At 38.0% G+C, this 19,602-nt stretch overlaps 2 protein-coding genes across 2 annotated transcripts; one reads left to right on the top strand and one right to left on the bottom strand.

Moving 5' to 3' along the window:
- The first annotated feature begins 3,292 nt into the window (after nt 1-3,292).
- LOC148923453 (uncharacterized) lies at nt 3,293-11,848 on the top strand. The gene is made up of 3 exons (XM_089061499.1): nt 3,293-3,481; nt 11,472-11,597; nt 11,678-11,848. Exons 1-3 carry the CDS (start codon nt 3,293-3,295, stop codon nt 11,846-11,848), a joined length of 486 nt encoding a protein of 161 aa, XP_088917625.1.
- Nucleotides 11,849-17,549: 5,701 nt separating this feature from the next.
- On the bottom strand, nt 17,550-19,094 carry LOC148923452 (uncharacterized). Its single transcript, XM_089061498.1, has 2 exons — nt 18,273-19,094; nt 17,550-18,214 (listed from the first exon to the last, which is right to left on the bottom strand). The coding sequence occupies exons 1-2, from the start codon at nt 19,092-19,094 to the stop codon at nt 17,675-17,677; spliced, it is 1,362 nt and encodes a 453-aa protein (XP_088917624.1). The 3' UTR covers nt 17,550-17,674.
- Between the last annotated feature and the right edge of the window lie 508 nt (nt 19,095-19,602).

The following is a 19,602-nucleotide window of genomic DNA, read 5'->3' as shown; positions in this document are numbered from 1 at the left end:
TAATGTAATCTTACATATATCTTATCTTATTATAGATTCAAGATATATTATATATTTAGGAAACTATTAAATTATTCTTATCTATATCATCTAGGATATAAAATATTCATAGATATAGAAAATAATCCAAATATTCCTAAAATCTAGGGAAATCTTCCCAAAATATTTTATTTCATTAAATAATATTATTTTTAATGATATCTATTAATTAATAAATTAAATAATCATTAAAATAATCTTTCGTCGATATCTAGTGATTCGAGGTTCGCACGAATCAACACGACGAAGATTTGAAGACTCCCACCGGAGACGCTCGCCGGAGCGGCAAGTTCGCCGCCCGACCGCCGCCGGCAGGCCGCGCCCGAAGGCGCGCGCTTCCTCCTTCCCTCGCGGCGAGCGTATGCCGCGACTCCCTCCGTCTTGCCGAGCATCCCGCGGCCACTGACCGCCATGCTCCGGCGAGCTCCCACTCAACCGACGGCCTCGCGCGAACCAGCAGCTGCGGCGCTAGGCGCAGCTGCTCTCGGTCGTGCATCGCCGGTGACGGGCGACTAGGGTTAGGGATTCTAGGGTTAGGGTTTATCCGGTAGAGCTTCGGCACCTCGGTGGTTCTCGGACGAGCCACCGTGCCTCATCTCCTCTCCAGCGACGAAGTCGATTCCGGCCTGGGCATGCGGTCGAGACCGGCGGCGCGCACGAGCCCTTGCTCGTCAGCGCGTCGCCGCTTGATCGTATCCCTTCGGCTCCTTTTTCTGTCGCGTCGAGTTCAATCGGGGCCGGCTAGGGTTTGCACGGGTTTCGCCGGCGGCGCGCGCGAGCCCTTGCTCGCCGGCGCGTCGCCCGATGCCCGACTCCCTCGGCTCCCACTCAATTCGACAACCCTACTTCGATTGCACGTAGTGCGATTCGTCCCGGCGCAAGCGCCGACGAATCGCACATCTCGTACGTTCGAATAATTCAAGTTCTATGATTCGAATGTTCTTGAGTTCAACATGCATAAACATAAATAATAAAACAAGAACACGCTTCGTAATCAAATAAGACATGCATACATGAATTTCGCGAAATTTAAATCCAAATAATCAGAGCCAAAGACTGGCTCTGATACCAATTGATGGAGCTGGCAGCGGAAGCGGGTGCATAAAACAAATCACATAATTATCAGATCTATTTAGCAGATTATTTAGACAAAATCTATTCGCGCAAATTTCACATGTATCATGCTCATAACTTGAATCAATCATGTTTTAGAATATAAAAACCTAAAACATGCTTTTCTACGGAGCAGGAAAAATACCTTGTTTAATTCTCCAAAGAATTGAAGATGGCTAGCGACTTCTCCACGTGATGCTTTGAGTACTAGACCACAAATCTTCTCTCTGGTTCCCGAACTGTACTCTAATATCAGTGTGGGCTGATCTTACTAGAATACTAGGACTTAAATAAAGAAGACAGAAGAAATCCTTTTTGAAACAGGAGAGGAATTCGAAAATTCCTACAGCTTGTGAGAGCTGAAATTTTCGAAAATTTTAGCAAATAAAATTGTGTTATTTCTGTCTCCTTTATTCTCCTATTTATATTAAGTTCCTTTTGGGCCCAGACAGGGATCTATGGAAGGCTTTGGATATGGGCTCATCCAATTTACTTTTACTAATTAAATTGAACCCACAATTTAATATAAGTTATAATTGGAATATTACGAGCAGCCACTACAGAAGTAATATTGAACTCTCCCCATCCAAATCCGAAATTACAAGTAATCCGGGTTTCCGTTTATCTTTCATTTCCCGCGCTTAAGATTAAAATGTCCATTAATTAATTAATGTCTGCTATTGACTTAATTAATTAACTTCTTATTAATTCCAAGAGTGGACTCAGCATGAAACACTTATTTATTATTCATAGAGTAATCAAACTCCAACTAGCTAGGTTCCGAATAATAAAACCTTGTTTCGCGCTCCTCTTGAGGACATTATCAAACGAGACTCAGCTCGTGCACGATTCAATATAATAGCAATCCTAGCACCGCTAGATATCGATCACCACTGCCCAATATATCAGGATAATTGGGTTACGAAAAACCCGCACCATTTGATAAGTCAAAGCAATGCATAATCAATACCGTATGCTCAATGCTAACCTACATTGATTAAGAAATAAATATTTATCAAGACCTCGCCTTTCAGTAGATAGCCCAAGGCAAGTCTTGCTGTTAGATCCGTTCAGTGCTATACCACACCAATGTCATCTTATTTCAGTAAGGCTTAGAAATATACGGACTGACATTGCAACCTTTCTCGATGGGTAGTCTAATTCCATCTAGGTTGTGAAATTCATATTTTTCTTTGTTTAGAACTGACCGTATTACCTTAAAGTGGACGACGCCCACAACCGGTCTACTAAAACAAAGACTTAGACTTTGTTAAGTTAACTTATACATTTAAACATGCATTAACATCCATTAAATGTAAAACATAACAACATTATGACAAAAATAATCTGTTTTATTCATTGGAAAATAAAATAAGAGTTTTACAGTATTCAATCACTCGAAACGTGATTTCTAGTATACAAACTCTAACAGCCGGGTGTATTATCTGAAGGGTCCGCTGCCTCCTTTGCACAAACGGCCGGATTTTTGCCTCTTTTTCATCTATTTGTCCTATAACACTCAACAAATACATGAAACTCCAAAAGATAGGATAATTGGCTGGAAATAGAGAATTCAAGCATCAAAACTCAACATTAGGCACCTCAACAGACCAATTAAAGCGACTAAAACATGAGTTTATCAGACAACAGTTGATGGGATTGATGGCGAGCGGGCAGGTGATGCCGGGCGGGGGGCAGGCCAGCGGCGGGCAGGCAATGCCTGGGTAGGGAGGTACGCCGCAGATGATACAAAAGATGATGAGGATGATGCCAGTATGGCAGGGTGGAGTGCAGCTCGGGATGCAGGGGTCGCCGGGGGGGGGGGGGAGACACGGTCTATCATCCCACTCTTGACTTTTTGACGGCTTCGTCTCACACATCGACCCTGGTGGAGACGCAGTTCACTGGGGATGACCGTTTCTCATTACAGGAGTTGGGGATCAATGTCGAGAAGGCGGACGCTCCCGTTCCAACGGGGGGAGCAGAGCAGGGTCGGGCCGCGCCGAAGAAGAAGAAGAAGAAGAAGAAGAAGAAGAAGAAGAAAAAGAAGAAGAAGAAGAAGAAGAAGAAGGGGAAGAGCAAGGTGGTCGGCGAGTCGTCGCAGCCGGCTGTTGACGACACCACCGCACGGAGGAAGTGGATGGACGATGAGAACGTCGCCCTGTCTAAGGCGTGGGTGTCGGTTTGCGACGATCCTCTGGTTGCGAACAACCAGAGGATCGTCAATATGTGGGCTAAGATTAGAGCAGCCTACAAGAGGAACTGTCCGCATGGAAAGGACTTCACCGGGGAGGAGTACCAGAAGGCGTGGGAACGCATCAGGGCCGCGGTTGGCCGATTTTCGGGCTTGTACGCCAACGCCCTCCGCATGCAAACTAGTGGGCAGACTGAGTAGGACTGCCAGTGGATAGCGGAGAGTCTGTTCCCCAAGCCGGGGATTTATAAGGAATTCACCTATTGGAACTGCTATCTGGTGCTGAAGGACTCCGAGAAGTTCCGGGCGGGGGTCGAAGCTGGGTGGTGGCCGAAGAAGCAGAAGCTGAACTATTCCGGCGATTACAACGGCAGCAACGGCGTTTCCCACGACCTCCCCCCGGATACTGAGGAGTTTCCGTCCCCTCCATCGTTTGCTCGCCGCACTCGCCCGGTTGGCCAAAAGCGGGCGCAACGGGCAGCGAGGGGATCCTCCCCTCTATCGCCGCAGGAGGTCCAGTCAGCAACGCCCCCACCCGCTCTCACCTTCTTCACGCGTCAAAAAATGCGGGAGCAGATGTACACGGTCTTCCAAGATTGGAAAGGCCGCAACTAACCCCATGGAGAAGAGGTTTCTTCACTCGATGCTCGAGAGCATGCGGGTCGATTTGGATGCCGCGAGGGCACTGTTGGGGGGCTCAGGCACGGGCTTAGATGTGGAGGTCCCGGGTGGCGGCGGCAACGGAGGCGGCGGCGGCGGCAACAAGGAGTAGAGAAAGGCGGGCTCGTGTGTGGAAGCCCAATTTTTTCTGATTATGTAATTTTTTTTATTTAATGTAATTTTTTTTAATCAATGTACCTTTTTTATTTAAATGGAATTAATGAATTTTCCCGTATATGTCTCGTAAATTTATTTCCGTAATTTGTCATAAATTTAATTTCGTAAATTGAATTATTTTTATTGCGGCTAGCCTATTTGCTTGAAATGATGATGTGACAGGTGAAATTTTAGTGCTGATGACGTGGCAGGGAGAGAGAGTGGCTAGCCTGTGGCTGGCCTAAAGCCATTGGAGATACTTTTAGGAGTCCTGGTTGAGTTCAGCACGAGTTTTAAGAAATATAAAGTAAAGCAGGTGAAAAAAGATAGTGGAATGTGGGACCTACTTTTTTATATTAGTTTTATAATAAAATGTGATTGGAAAAAGGTTAGTGGAATGTGAGGCCTAGTACCATTTCTGGAATATTTCAACAAGGACTCCTAAGTGGGACATCCCAAAATGGTAAACCGGAACTCTTAAAGTGGAACGGAGGGAATACTGTATAATACCCCCTCAAATACCCCTTTCCCTTGGATAATAAATTTTTATATAGAAAAGGTAAATATGGTAGTTATGTACATTTACATCTCCATTTACCTTTTCCCTTGGAGATGCTCTAAGTGGATTATAACTTTTTCTTAAGTCGTTACACTCATATTTTATTATAAAATTAATATATAAAAGTGAAATTTAAATCTCAGTAATTTTTTCAAAACTTATTTTCACAATTCTTAAATCTCTACCGAATTAAATATGGATAATATTTGGGGGATAAATTGACTGTGCCCTTTTCTTTTAAGTGCAATTTTTTAAAAAGCGATTACATATAAACTATAGTACTAATTTCATTTATGAAATACATTAATTTTAATACTCTATAATTAATAAAGTTGATAGAAAAATTAGTGAGAATTTTTTTTAAAAATAATAATAAGACTAATTTTGATGTATAAATTTAAATGGAAAAGGAAAACTATTGTTTGTAGTAGTATATTTCTTTTGTAGAGAGAGAAAGAGAAAGAAACAAGAAGTGGATTTTGGATATAGTTAGACTAATTGTCGTATTTTGGATCTCTTTAATTCAAAAAAAATATAAGCTGATTTTATCACTAAATAATATATTCCCCCTTCCATTGTTTGAATCTAATAAATAAATAGATAAATCTTTAGAATAATTAATGCGAAATTTAATTCCCGCGTCGGGCCGCAGCCGCATCTGCTCAAGAATTAGTCAGATAATAAAACAAATGCGAAATATTTTACTACCATGTTTGAACTTATATAGTATCATTTGTGTTTTAATTTTTCACCGTAATTTTTTCATCTTTCCATTTCAATTTATTTTACCATGCATACGATAAAGTTGTGGAAAAAATTAATATGATTAGTTAATTTTATTTATTTTTAATCTTATAATCCAAAGTTACGTACGCCACATGATTTAAATTCACCAATCAACATCAAATTTACACAAATTGAAAGAAAAGGGAGGATTCTAAGAAGTCGAAATCAGTGCAATTAATTTGTAATAGTACAAAATTTAATAAATCAAACTTCAATTGGAGTTGTCAATGTGTGGTTATAAATTTCAAACTTATGTAGCTATTTAATTATCGATTTGACGAACTAAATCTGAATCAAATCGATCATCAAAAATCAATTTAAAACGTGAAAATATAACTTTACTTTTTGAAACGCGTCAAAATTGCTTGAAGTAGTTTCCCTAGCAAGACTCAAAACAAACTAATTTAGCTTCACGACACAAGTATAAACTGTTTGAAAAAACTCCATAATACAAACCTACACTATCAATAAGAAATAAAAAATCTGCTTGATATGAACTTAAACTATCAATCAAGTGACAAACACGGATTTGTATGTTTTTAAGGGCTAGATTTGACTCGTTTTAAATGTCAATCATGCAAATTATGTTATTAAATTGCATATATTATACATTTGGTATTTTTGATGTATTTGTTGATAAATGATAGAAAAAGATAGAAAAAAAGGTGCAAAAAGGCCAAGGTGCAGCAGCCTCTGTTCGAGCCCATTCTTCCAGAGATTTTGAGGTCCAATCAGTGCTTAATTCATACCATTGTCTTCGTCTTCGAAAGAGCTTCGCGTGGATATCTCGCACGTCTCAATCGGAGTTTTGTGGAGAATGTTATGACCATTCTACGAACATTGCGCAGTGCAGTCAAAGCTGGCGGAAATTAGGCGGAAAATCAAGGAATGAAGAAATTATTGCCCAAATATCTCCAATTAATTGGGGAATCGAAATTATTATATTTTCTATTACTTGAAGGAGAATTTTTACCATGTCTAAGCCTTTTTTTTCCCACCTATAAATACCTCTTAACCTAATTCATCATTCTGGATCTCAGAGCCTCCAATCCTTCTCCCCTCCACACATTCTTCCATTCCATAATTCACACATAATCATCCATCTTCCATTGGAGCGGAGCTCTGCAGATTCAGGCAAGAGAAGGCTGAAGATTGAAGATTCAACCTTGGGTTTTTATCAATTTCTTTCATGTCTTGTACTTTAATTGGTGTATTTACTTGTCTATGAGTAGAACATCTTTTGTGGATTTTTTGGTGAAGATATTCAATTGATTTTCCTCGTTAGCTCTTGCAGTTATTTGATTTATCCTTGTGCTTTCTATGTTCAATTGATTAGCTACCTTTTGAATACATGCTAGAGTTGATTAGAGTACTCGGGAGACGAAATAATTGACTTGGACGAGGGATAATTCACACTTTAATTCAATAGAACTCGGGAGAGTTGAGGTTTCATGTGAGGTCATTGGCCTTACAATCTTTTAGGAGTTAGGTCTAAGAATTAGAAGGGGACTTCAATTATTACACCTAATCTACGGATTTCTCACCTCGGGAGGGGGTTTAATAGTTAAGTGACCGGCTTAATAACTCTAGAGACCGTAATTCAACATAGCCAATTGTGTTTTGAATCCTAAAATTCTACTTTCTTACGCCTGTTTTGTATCATACTCCCTCCGTCCCAAGATAAGTGACCTACTTCTTTTGGGCACGGGATTTAAGGAATGATATTTAAATAAGTTGAAGTGGAGAGAGTAAAGTATGAGAGAAAGAAAAGTAGAGGAGAGAAGAGAGAAAAAATAGGTGGAAAATAAAGTAAGAGGGATGACTTTTTGCTAAAAATGGAAATAGGTCACTTATAGTGGGACACCCCAAAAAGGAATACAAGTCACTTATCTTGGGACGAAGGGAGTATGTTTTTATGCTTTCTTTTATCTGGTTATTTATTTTATGTCTAGTTTAATAAATCCAAAACCAAAAACTCTGTATCTCTAGATAGTATGTGATGCTTAGTATATGGTAGTCAGTTGCAATCTTATTCCCTGTGTTCGATATCTCGGTACTGATATTTAGCTATACTAGATCTACCCTGTATGCTTGCAGGTATTTTTAGTGCTAATTAAAAGTGCATCATCAAGAAATGTACCCAAGGAAGCTAATACAGTAAGCAACCACTACTTAAAGCATAACTAGAGACCAAAGCAAAGAGTTTACTATAAAGTAAAGAACGTTTTAGTTCACTACAAAAGCGTTTTAATTCATAACATGGATTTTGAACACGGAGTGAACCAAAATGCCATTATAGTGGAAGGTTTATAGTTCAGTTCACTTATAATAGCGTTGTAGTTCACTATTAAGACGTTTAGTTCATAACATGGATTATAAAACAAAGAGTGAAATAAAACACTCTTAGAATTCCGTATTTTAAAAATCCATCCAATTTCATCCTTTCAATTTTTTTATCTAAAAACTGAGAGCTATACTCTAGTTATGCATTAAGATTTAAGTTATATATTTGATCACTTCTAACTCTTCATCGTTCTTTTACTGTAGTTGAAGATTTATAATACTATTAATACTATTTTAATTTCTAATTATGTCAATATTTGCTATTGGGCCTCCATCTCCAGTTTAATTTAAACTCTTTTTCTCCTACATATATAAATAAGCCAATATATTTGTTTTATTTATTTCGGCCCATAGATTTAAAATGTAGAGCCTATTTAGATGAACTAAAAGAACGCATGATTTAATTTCGTCAAGGGTGCGTTTGGTGTAATATAATTTGAACTGTATTGTTATTGCAATTTTATGAAATTGAATTAATAATATTTTTAATTCATTTTGAAATATTTTTTTTGTAATTCGAAAATCATAAAAAAATTGACATTGACTTTTAATTATCTATTTCTTTTATTTATTTATATGTATTATTTTTAATATATTTTGAGTTGTGTGTGGGGATGTATGTGGTGTATACTATTAACCCAGACCCGTGTTGTTCATTCATGAATCGGCGAAAAACAAATCTTGACGCCGAGATGGTTTTTATTTCTCAGTGACCCAGAATTGGATGTGGAAAGACTGTTGTACCCCTAGCATTTTTCGTTTCCCTCAAATTAGCTTTTGGTCAATTTCATTCGATTCTCTCCACCTTGCGAAAACTTCATCAACGCTAAATCGAGGTTCTCCTTCGAAGAACAAAACGCTACTACAACAGTTCTCCGGGCACTACGTTTGATCAAAGTTAGTGGTGTTCATTACTCAGGCATATAATTCTTAATTAAAACGAAAAAAAGTTACCATGAAGGAGGGTCGGGTATACCTTCAATAATTGGACGGAATTTGAGGAACAATGGCTGTTTTCCAGAATAGAAAACATCAAATTTATCTAGATATTATAGTAGAGTTACCTACTGTAGTCAAAATATCTAAATATTTATAATAGAAATAATTAAATTTCATAACAAAAGTACCAAGATATAATAAAATTAAAATATTCCAGAACAGAAAACAAGACCTTTAAATATATGTTGTTAACATTTGGTAAATAAGTTCACGTGTTGAGAAATAACGTTAATAAATTTGTTCTCTTAAATATTTGTTACAAATCAACTAAATTGGTCATTCAGTAAATTTCTTAAGTAACCTATATTGCTGATATTATGTATATACTTTGTACATATTTTTAGTCTTATTTGATAATCTATATTTTTTTTAATTATAATTTCCAGTTAAAAAGAAAGGAAACTCCTTTGCCAGAAAACCTCTCTTAGTGTATTTGACGAATGAAAAATGACAAAATGTAATTCAATGTGAGGTTATTGATGCATTATTTTTTAGCACTAAAAATTCCTGCAAGTATACAAGGTATATCTAGTATAGCTAAAGGTCAGTACTGGGATATCGAACACGGTGAATATAATTGCAACTGACAATCATGTACTAAGCAGCGTTATATACTATCTAGAGAAACAAGAGTTTTGGGTTTAAGTAATTAAAACAAATAAATAAAGCAAGTAAACAACTAATTGCAATTAAATCACAAAGATAAAGTATGAGAGAATTCCAGGGATGTGCGTTCACAGTTATGCTTATACAAATTCCAACTACAACACCCTAGCACAGTCTTTACTTCGATAGAACGAGTCACATAAGTTTTTCCCATGTGGCACAAGCGTAGATTACTAACACTAGGGGCGTCAATCCTAGATCTGTAACTCTTAAAAGCTCCTAAGACCCTTGAAAAGTCCGCACTCTCAATTAACAGTGTCGTTTTAAAGGAAGCTAATTGTAGTGTCTACTAAGTGGCGGTCGCCACGCGTTGCCCGACGGTTGCCGGATGTGTCTTCATTCCATGCACAGATTTTCCGAAATGGACCGCTGCAGAAGTGGTGGCTGCTGAGCACCGGCGGTCGCCGAAAGTGTTGCGGCGGTAGCTGGGCGCTACCTGAAACTCCAGATATGCTACTTCGTGTTTTAAATCCCTTTTTAGGCTCAAATATGCACAATTCTCACAAAACATGTCAAAATACCAAACTGTATAAAATATGCAAATAATGGACATGTAATGCAACTTTGACATTAAAAATGGACCAAATAATGGCCTTAAAACCGTTCAAAATCCGAGCGTATCAGTTATACATCACAATGATCAAAATTTTAATTTACCATATGAACCCGACAACTTCAGTTACAATGCAAATGTTGTGATGATTCATTAGAAACCATCTTCCATTTGGTTGCACGCCTAGGCAAGAGTTGAAAAAGGGGCCGAAAAGTTTATGAAAGACACTTCAAACTTGTGCTCCATATTTGCGGCATTGATAAATGGAATTGTTTTTCGGCAACAATTACTCATCCAGACGATGAGCAAGAACTGTGATTCATGATGTTTGTCAAATAAGCAACTTTCGGTGCATTTCTGATTTTTCGGAGTTGTGTCGCTATTCACTTCAATGGCGCCGCTATTGGTATTCCTTTCCAATAATGACGTCACTTCACTCTGAATGTGACTTCATGTACGCACTATCTAGACAGTTGTTATTTAATTACTTTTCTATCAATGTTATCATTATTGTTAATATTTAGGTTTTAGTTTACTTGGAATTTGGGGATAATAGGGCATGGGTTCTCCTCGCTATATGTGTACTAGCTTATGCTGATGTCTTCTTTTGTCCTACTCCATTTCCGGCTTATATGAGACGACTTCGGCTCCACCTATGGTCGGGGCATTTTCATGCGTTATAGTAGTCGCTCATTTATTTGATATAGTCATTATAAGACATTAACACATTGTATGTAGATTCTGATTTTGAATGTTTGAAGATAATGACTGGATTTTGATGTTAGAGATGTTGTCTATAAACACTAATTGTTGCAAAAATAGAGAGATATCTTTTGTCTATACTCACTATTTGTTCTTAAAAATCAAACGAAGACATTAATTATAGTCTGTAATGTTGAGTTGCAAACTTATCTCACATCGGAGAATGAAGAAAGTGGTAAGCAATATACAACTGTTGTCCATTACAATTAGTTTGAGGCCTTGAAAGACCCCGATTTGGGTTGGGCCTTGAAAACCCCCGGTTTGGGTCGGACCCTAAAATACTTAGGTTAGAGTAATTGGAAATCGGTGGTCCTCGCTAATTCCTTTGGAGGTGACAATGACTGCTTACTTCTATCTACAATGAGTAAATACGACTATTATGCTGAGTAATCACATTATCATCTATATTATAACTACTTTTTTTTAGTAAAATGCAGTTATTAACTATTGCAAAAAGGTGTTTCTTAAAGCAGCTAAATCAGGCCATTACATCTTGGTAATGAAGATAGTGGAAATTTTTCCGCTCACAGTATATTTCAAGAATGAAAGGGGCCAAAGTTTTATTCATTTGGGGGTTATACATCGAAACGAGCAAATTTTTGATTTGCTGCATAACCCCGATGGCTTCCGATATAATGTAGCCGCAAGTGATGATTCAGGAGATACTATCTTATACATGGCTACACGCTTGGGCCCCGCACAAAAGGAACTTGATCTATAGCGTAGCCATAGAGTTGCAAATGCAACACGAGGTGCAGTGGTTTGAGGTACGTAATGTATTATTTGTACATAATGGAAACAAACAAATACATAACTTATACTATAATCTTGTGTTTATTTGGTTCAGGAAGGAGACAAATTTGTTACTAATTCTACTATCCGGGGACAAAAGAACAAGAATGGAGAAAGACCATATATGATATTTACAAGGGATCACAAAAGGATGAAGGAAGAGGTTGAGAAGTTTTTGAAGGACGCTTCAAATTCGTGTTCTATCATAGCAACACTTCATCCATAATCTTTGCAGCAACAATCACATATCCAGGTGGCGACCAAGCATCAGGATACCTTATCTTCGCCAAATCAGCTGCTTTCGGTATTTTTGTCTATTTAGACATTCTATCACTTGTGATGTCGATCTCTGCTGATGATTTGCATGCACCGTGCGAATTTTAAGTCATTCTGACACCGAAGGTTTTAGCCTGATTTCTACGTTCAAACTGCATCACCTGCTGGTATTCCTCTCTATGCTTAACTCACGTTAATTTGAACTTGACTTTGTTTCGCACTATCTAAAGGGTTGTGGTTGTGTCTTCTATCACTTTTTGTATCAATTCTATTCTTAGTGATAGTATTTGGGGCCGTGGTTTACTTACTGAGTTATGAAGGTACTAAACAAATACTTTTAATAAGATTATTTCTTTGTTGAGTGGATGTAGGAACTGAAATGACAACGAGAGATGGGCATGTACAATACGGCCTTGAAAGGTGACTGGGATAAAACTGTACAGTTGATGAATCAATCCTCTGGTCTTATCACATCAAAAGTGGGGTTCCGGGCTGAAACCATGATACATATAGCTGCCAGAACCGGGAAATTTAAATATATATCGAGGCTGATAAACATGACTCCCAAAGGCTGCGCCATATAATCCCGGAAACTTCCAGTACGACACTAATGCATGTGATAACTCGTTTGAGACTATATACCATATGACTGCACGGCTAAGGCCACCACACAAACTGAACCTACACACCGGTGTAGCGTTGCAAATGCAACACGAGCTGCAATGGTTTGAGGTAAGTAATGTATATTTGTACACTTACATAAACAAAACGAAGAGAAAACTTAAACCAATTTATTTTTCACATGGTTTAGGAAGCCGGGCGTTTGGTTACTAATCTTACTCTCAAGGCGCAAAACAACAAGAATGGAGAAATGACAAATATGATTTTTTCAAGGGGGCACAGAAAGTTGAAAGAAAATGCCGAAAAATTTATGAAGGATACATCAAACTCGTGGCCGCAATTGTCTTTGCAGCAACAATTACTTTCCCAGGAGGCGACCAAGCATCGGGATACCCGATGTTCGCCAAATTAGTTGCGTTCACTGTTGATGAGGCTCGTTTCATGCATGTGTTCCATAGTAAAACTGCACCTAAATCCGTGAACTAACAACCCTTTTTGAGCCAACCCTTTTTGAGCAAGGTGTGTGTGAAATTCACCAGAAACCAGAGATCGCACAAATCAGAAAAGGCGAAGGCATGAGTCAAGGAAAGAAGGAGAAAGAGGCGGCAATAAGCTGTTCAAGTTAACATTTTACCCGAGCCAGCTAGGATTTTGCATTGAAAAGAAAGCGAGAGACCCCACCTAAGAGTGTGAAGGGCAGTGTTGTCATATCGGGGAGGTAGTAACCTAGGGATCAGAGCCCTACGCCTCCCTATATAAAGGAGTCCAACACATGAAGAGAAGAGAGTTCCCCCATTTTATTTTTCTGCATTGTAGAGTTACCTAGAATGATGCAGTCACAATATCTAAATATTTATAATAGAAATATTTAAATTTTATAATAAAATTACTTTAGATTTTTATACATACAAAATATAAATATATAAAATAAGAATATCCTAGAATAGAAAACAAGACCTTTAAGTATATGTTGTTAACATATAATAGATTAGTTCAAATGTTGAGAAATACCGCTTATAAGTTTGTTCCCTTAAATATTTGTTACGAATCAATTAAATTGGTCATTCAATAAATTTCTTAAGCAAATTAAATTACTGATGTTATGTATATACTGTTGGAGTTTGTATACTAAAAGATGCTTCGAGCGTACATGCCTTTGTACAGTGAGCTCATGCATGTATACAAGAAACGCCACATCCACTTGTTTACATAATTATGAGAATAAATACTATAATATAATGGTTTATGATTGAAATATAATAAACAAGTCTAAGGTTTCTTACCAAGAAGGTCAAGTAGGGAAATTCGATAAATCTCCTCATGAGTTTTCCAGTAGGAGACTTGACCAAATCTAGCAAGAAGAAAAACATATTCACAATCTAAATAAGCTTTGACTACCGATTGATATGGTTGCCGTGTTTTTGATAATTCTCTCTTACCTAAGAAGAGATTAGTAAAACTGGTGTGGTAAAGCATTGAAAGGATATAATACGAAATGTATTCTTTATTGCTATCTACTGTAAGAATATATTTCAGAAAGTTTAGTATTTTCTAGTCTATGATATTAATATCAATATTGTTTATTCAGTCAGACGTCACTTTGACTTATCAATATGAGAGAGTTTGTACGTAACGCAAACATGATATCTTGGGTGGTAGTAATTGAATAACATGAAGGTATTAGAATATTATTTCATAGAATTCGCGTGCCCAGTGTGGTATGATTAAATCCCTAAGCGGTGATCCCCAAGAGGTGTTTGAGAAAGAAATTTATTACTCCTTCCGTCCCAACAAAGTTGAGTCATTTCCTTTTCTAACAAAAGACAAAACATCTAATCACTCTTTTTTTATTCTATCATTTACTTTACTCTCTCTTATCTCTCCTATTTTTTTCATCTCTCCTATTTATTCAATATAAATTCTTAACCTCCATGCCCAAATGTTTTGTCTCAAATTTTATGGGACGGAGGGAGTATTCAGAAATCTGTGCAGTTGGAATTTTATTCCACGAATAATAAATAAAGTTTCAAACTAGACAAACTCTTTGAAGAATTAGTTTAATTCAAGTGACGTAGCAGACAAAAGAATTAAATTGATGGATTAAGATAATCTTAAACGCGGGAAATATTGTAAAATAAAATGGACCCAAGTTATTTGTAATTTGGTGATTTAGATATTATTCTATAGTAGAACAAAATAATATTCCATTGATAATATATTAAATTATGGGTCATTTGATTTAATTAGATATTTATCTAATGGGTGAGTCCAACATCTATTTCATTCCATGGATCCCCATTCTAATCCAATAAGTCTTTTATAAATAGTGGTGAGATGTGGAGACCCTGTCACACAATTGACACAATTTACAACTCAAAACTGTAACCCTAGCCGCCGGTAACTCGGCCTCTCTCTCTCCTTTTTGTCTCGATTTTCGAGCCAATAGAATTAGGAGATCTAGAATTTTGGTTTAGTCTTGTCTTGTTCATTTTAATCCATAGAATTGAATTGAGATAGATTATTCGGATACATAATATTTCCAAAAACGTCAATAGGCGTCTCTTCGATTTAAAAAAAAATAATTAACTAAAACATTTATCGTCTTCAACATGAACAAATCAGTAGTTAATTAATTTCAATATAATCCAAGAACAACAAACAGATTCCATCAAGTGACGAGCATAAACATCCTTTCAAATTTGTCCTTTGTGTTTTTTATATTATATTTAATTTTAAATTATTCTATGAAATTACAATAAGAATGGTCATATTCGTCCATTCACTTCAAATTGAAAGTAAATTTTCCTCGTCCATCAGTAATTAATTCAAATTGAATCCACTACTGGACACTCCCTCCGTCCCATAACGAAATAGTTGAGGCATTCACACTACATAATGAAATCATAAAAAATACTACTCCCTCCATCCCGGCTAAGAAGACACATTTGATTAATATGTTTAATATGGTTAATTGAAGAGAAAAGGTGGGTGAAAATATTAAAATCGAGAGAGAAAGAAAGATAAATATTTTAATAGGGGTGAGAAAAAGTGGTTGACTGTACTAATTGGAGAGAGAAAGTTTCCAGAACAGAAAATGTGTCATCTTAGTTGGGACAAACTTAAAAGGAAAACGTGTCATCTTAAGTGGGACGGGGGGAGTACTACTCCTAAGATGAAAGCGAAATGAACCGAGTGAAAGAACGAGGCATTTGTCTGTTAAAACTTAAAAGGGCTCACACAAGTATGGGTCAGGGCGGTCGGGTTAATGGTGTGACGCCTGGACTGTGACGTTTTGAAATTATGAGATTTTAATTCAATTTCAAATCATTTCATAAAATTAAATAGTACGCCATCAGTCTCACAATATGAGTCACATTTGGTGTGAACACGTGTTTTAATAAATGTTAAGAATAGTGAGCTGAAAAAGTTAGCGGAATATGATGTCCACTTTCTTATATCGATTCTATAATAGAATGTGAGTGAAAGTGAGCTAGTAGAATGAGGATCTACTTACCATTTATAGTAAAAGTGAAATGTGACTCTTATTGTGGGACGGACTGAAAAAACAAAATACTCCCTCCGTCCACGAAAATTTGTCCCAGTTTACCATTTCAGTCCGTCCCTGAAAATTTGTCCCACTTCAAACTTACTAAATATGGACAATAAAAATCCCCTCCATATTTAATTTATTTACACTATATTGACATTCCTCCTCCATTTTGGCTGATTTAATTTCCACACCATCTTCTCACCTCTACCAACCGTCCGCCTCCTTCCATTGAATTCACCCACCCACCACAGCCTCACTCCATTAAACTCTCCCACCCACCACAGCTTCACTCCATTAAACTCTTCAACCCACTGCCTCCCTCCATGAATTGATTTCAGTCACCACCCACTGCCTTTATCCCCTTCCCAAAACCCTAATTTTGTGGGTTTGCGATGCCGGAAGATCCCGACTCCTGTCCTTATTTTTCCTCCGACGATCTGGACGACCTCGTCATCCCAGACACACCAGAGCATCTATGGCCCTCGTACCCCTCCATCTTCGGCCGCTATCCTGTCCGAGCAGGCTATCCAGTCGGAAACTTGACCGACACTTTTGTCCCCGAAACGGAACCTGAATTCCTCCCCAAATGTGAGATGTTTGAGTACTTTGGGGGTGAAAGCCCATTCTATGGTCCACCGCCACCAGAAACCCCACCACCACCAGCCACCCCCTTTTATGGTCCACCACCACCACCACCACCAGCCACCTCCGTCGACATACCTCAAGCCTTCCCCATCGTGTATTCGGATGTGGAGAAGGAAATGTTTGCAATCTTGCTGCCAAAGTTTTTGGATCTAATCTAATCTTAGTATGTTGTCCCTCAAATTTCTATCTTTCGGGTTTGGATGATGTGGGTTTGGAGGTTGTGGTAGTTCGATGGATTGGAGGCTTGGTTGTTTGAAGGGTTTGGAGGCTGGGGGTCTGGATTGATTTAGGGTTTCTGTATGTTGTTTAATCTGGAGGTGTGGATGGATTTTGAGGCTGTGGGTTTGGATGTTGTGGTTCTTGTTTGATCAGGAGGCTGTGGGTTTGGATGTGTTTGGCTGATGTGGGTTTGGAGGACTTGGTTGTTGTTTTATTTGGATGTTGTGGTTGTGATAATTGCTGATGTTGAGTTATTCCTTATGATGATTGTGTTGATCATATTGATATGTTCCTGTGATGATTTTGTATGGTTTAATGATACTGCTGTGATCCCTGTGATGAGTTTGTTTGTGTTTCTTGTTGCTGATTTGTCTGATTAATAAGCCACCCCTGTTCTTAGGTTAGGAGGCTTGTTTGTCCATGATTTAACCATGTTATCTGAGGGACTAAGCTTTAAAAACCATACAAATTCATTATAGAAACATTTCCACATTACAAGTCACCCCTGTACAAGGTTAGGAGGCTGTTATGTGAGATAGGCACCCTTAGAAGCCACCCCTTACAAGGTTTGGAGGCTGCCCTATGATGAAATCTTTCTGAGGGATTAGGATTTTAGAAGCCACCCCTATACAGGTTTGAAGGCTTTACAAAATGACAAAAAACAGTTGAATAGCATAAGCCACACCTAATTCTGAGGCTTACACACCCAACTGACAAAAAGTATGATTCGTACATGCTGAACTATAAGCCTACAGCTTCAGTGACACCTGAGATGTCATAATTTCTGCCCACATCATTTTCTGGCTGTTGGAGGTATGCCACAGCAGCCTTCACAACTTCTTCTTCCACCTCTATTGCATCTGGCAGTGTCCCCATCCTTATTAATCTCTCTTTATTCATGTGTGGAGTTTTGTAGCCATTTCCCCCTTGCACCTTAAGTATCTCAGTTAGACAACATTGTAGAGTAAGGAAAACATTGTTGAGTGCGTATGGATTAAGTTCTTCAAAAGAGCTATGCACATTCCTCAACAACTCATCCACTCCCTTAGCCACTTTATCATCTTGTAGAGATTGGATTGCTCTGAAATATCCCAAATCCAACACATTACAATCTGGGGATTGTGGTGGTTGGCACCTAAGATGAAACTTGAAACCATCTGTGGATGCAGCTGCCAGAAAATCAGCATCATTGTGATTTATATGAGGCTTGGCATTGTCTTGCTGAATGAATATCTCTTTGCTTATATGCTCTGGCCATTTTGCCTTGATTGCTGGTATGATCTACACATATATGATCTGTTACTATGTGATTGAATGAATTATGAGAAAAAAAGTGTACCTTATGAATTAGGCAATCTTTCATCAATTCTTTGTTGACTGATTGAATGAGCTTTGTTTCCATAGTCCCCCTTGGCCTGTTCTTTGATTTCCTCTTTGCTGGCTCCATAGTGGTGAATGGAAAAATGCCTATTTTTCCATCAAAAGTTACTTCTCCATCTCCTGCAATCTGAGGTCTACACACAGCACACATAAACATCACCTTTGTGATGAACCTCTTTGACTTACATGCTCTATATGGCTCAATCTCATCTGGAAGCAGGTAGTATCTATCCGATGTCTTAGTCATGTAAAACCATTTTTTATCTATGTGCACTACATAGCGCATAGTGTGATATTTTAGCATACCATTGACTATGAGTGGTTGAATATGGCTGAGACCCCATCTAGTTCTTGCTATCTTGTTGGCGGCAGTAAGTAGGGGCTTTATAGCATTTGCGTGTGGCTTGATTTGCTCCTCTTTCACAAACCTAGCCACTGTGCTCTTGCTTACATCAAGTTTTGAAGCAATCTTACGGATGTTAGATCTCTCAAGGACTGAAAGATCTCTGTACTTGGCAACATCAAGCTGGTATTTGTCTTTGTGCTCATAGCCTTTAACTCTTTCTCCTATGTGTACACGTACACCCCCCTGAATTTGAAGTTTTGCCTCTGCCCATATTCTGTGGACTGTCTTCCAGCTGACTCCAAACTGTTTTGCTGCCTTTTCAATAGCTCCATATGGTACTTCTCCTGCCTGGCTCGATTGTAGCAGACTTTGAGCTAGCAGATTCTTGGTGGTGTTTGGTATTATGCGTGAGTCTCTTCGAGCAGGCTCCTCCATAGCCCAGTGATGAAATTTTTCTGAGGGCACTAGTTCTAAAAATCTCCATTTGTAGTTGTATCTATTCCTTTTATAGATAGGTGTAGCTTGAATTTCCCTCCATTGTTGGGTGTATGAAATGGTGTTCCCTCCATTAGTTTGAATTAATTTCCCTCCTAAGTGTGGTAGGTTGTTGGGAAATTCCCTCTCAAAATGTATGGAATTAGGGTGGCAGTACCTATTTTTTGAAATGCAGAGGCCTATTTGGAGCTATGTACTCATACATTGAGCAATATTTGTTGTATTTAATCAATATTCAGTCATTTCGGTAATCTCATTTTAATTTCAGAAAATTGGTTTAAGTGTAGATGTTAATTGTAAAAAAAAAATGAATATAAAAACTTTGAGTATATCCTTTACACCTCAATTTAAAAGAATTGAATAAAAGAATAGCATCAATGTGGGACCAAATTCCACTACACACCTTCATTTAATACAAAGTCAAGCCAATTCTTAAAACCCGTGCCCG

Source organism: Salvia hispanica, chromosome 6 (assembly GCF_029641045.1).
Source record: "Salvia hispanica isolate PSC_SH4W2 chromosome 6, Shi_PSC_v1, whole genome shotgun sequence".
Taxonomy (NCBI): domain Eukaryota; kingdom Viridiplantae; phylum Streptophyta; class Magnoliopsida; order Lamiales; family Lamiaceae; genus Salvia; species Salvia hispanica.
Note: the sequence above shows the minus strand (reverse complement) of the source record. Positions and strands in the feature narration are given on the sequence as shown.

Coding starts and splice junctions, on each gene's coding strand:
- LOC148923452 (XM_089061498.1), bottom strand. CDS start 19,094: ATGGAGGAGCCTGCTCGAAGAGACTCACGCATAATACCAAACACCACC. Junction 18,215..18,272: donor AAGATTGCCTAATTCATAAG/GTACACTTTTTT, acceptor ATATATGTGTAG/ATCATACCAGCAATCAAGGC.
- LOC148923453 (XM_089061499.1), top strand. CDS start 3,293: ATGGACGATGAGAACGTCGCCCTGTCTAAGGCGTGGGTGTCGGTTTGC. Junction 3,482..11,471: donor GGGAACGCATCAGGGCCGCG/GTTGGCCGATTT, acceptor GATATAATGTAG/CCGCAAGTGATGATTCAGGA. Junction 11,598..11,677: donor ACGAGGTGCAGTGGTTTGAG/GTACGTAATGTA, acceptor TATTTGGTTCAG/GAAGGAGACAAATTTGTTAC.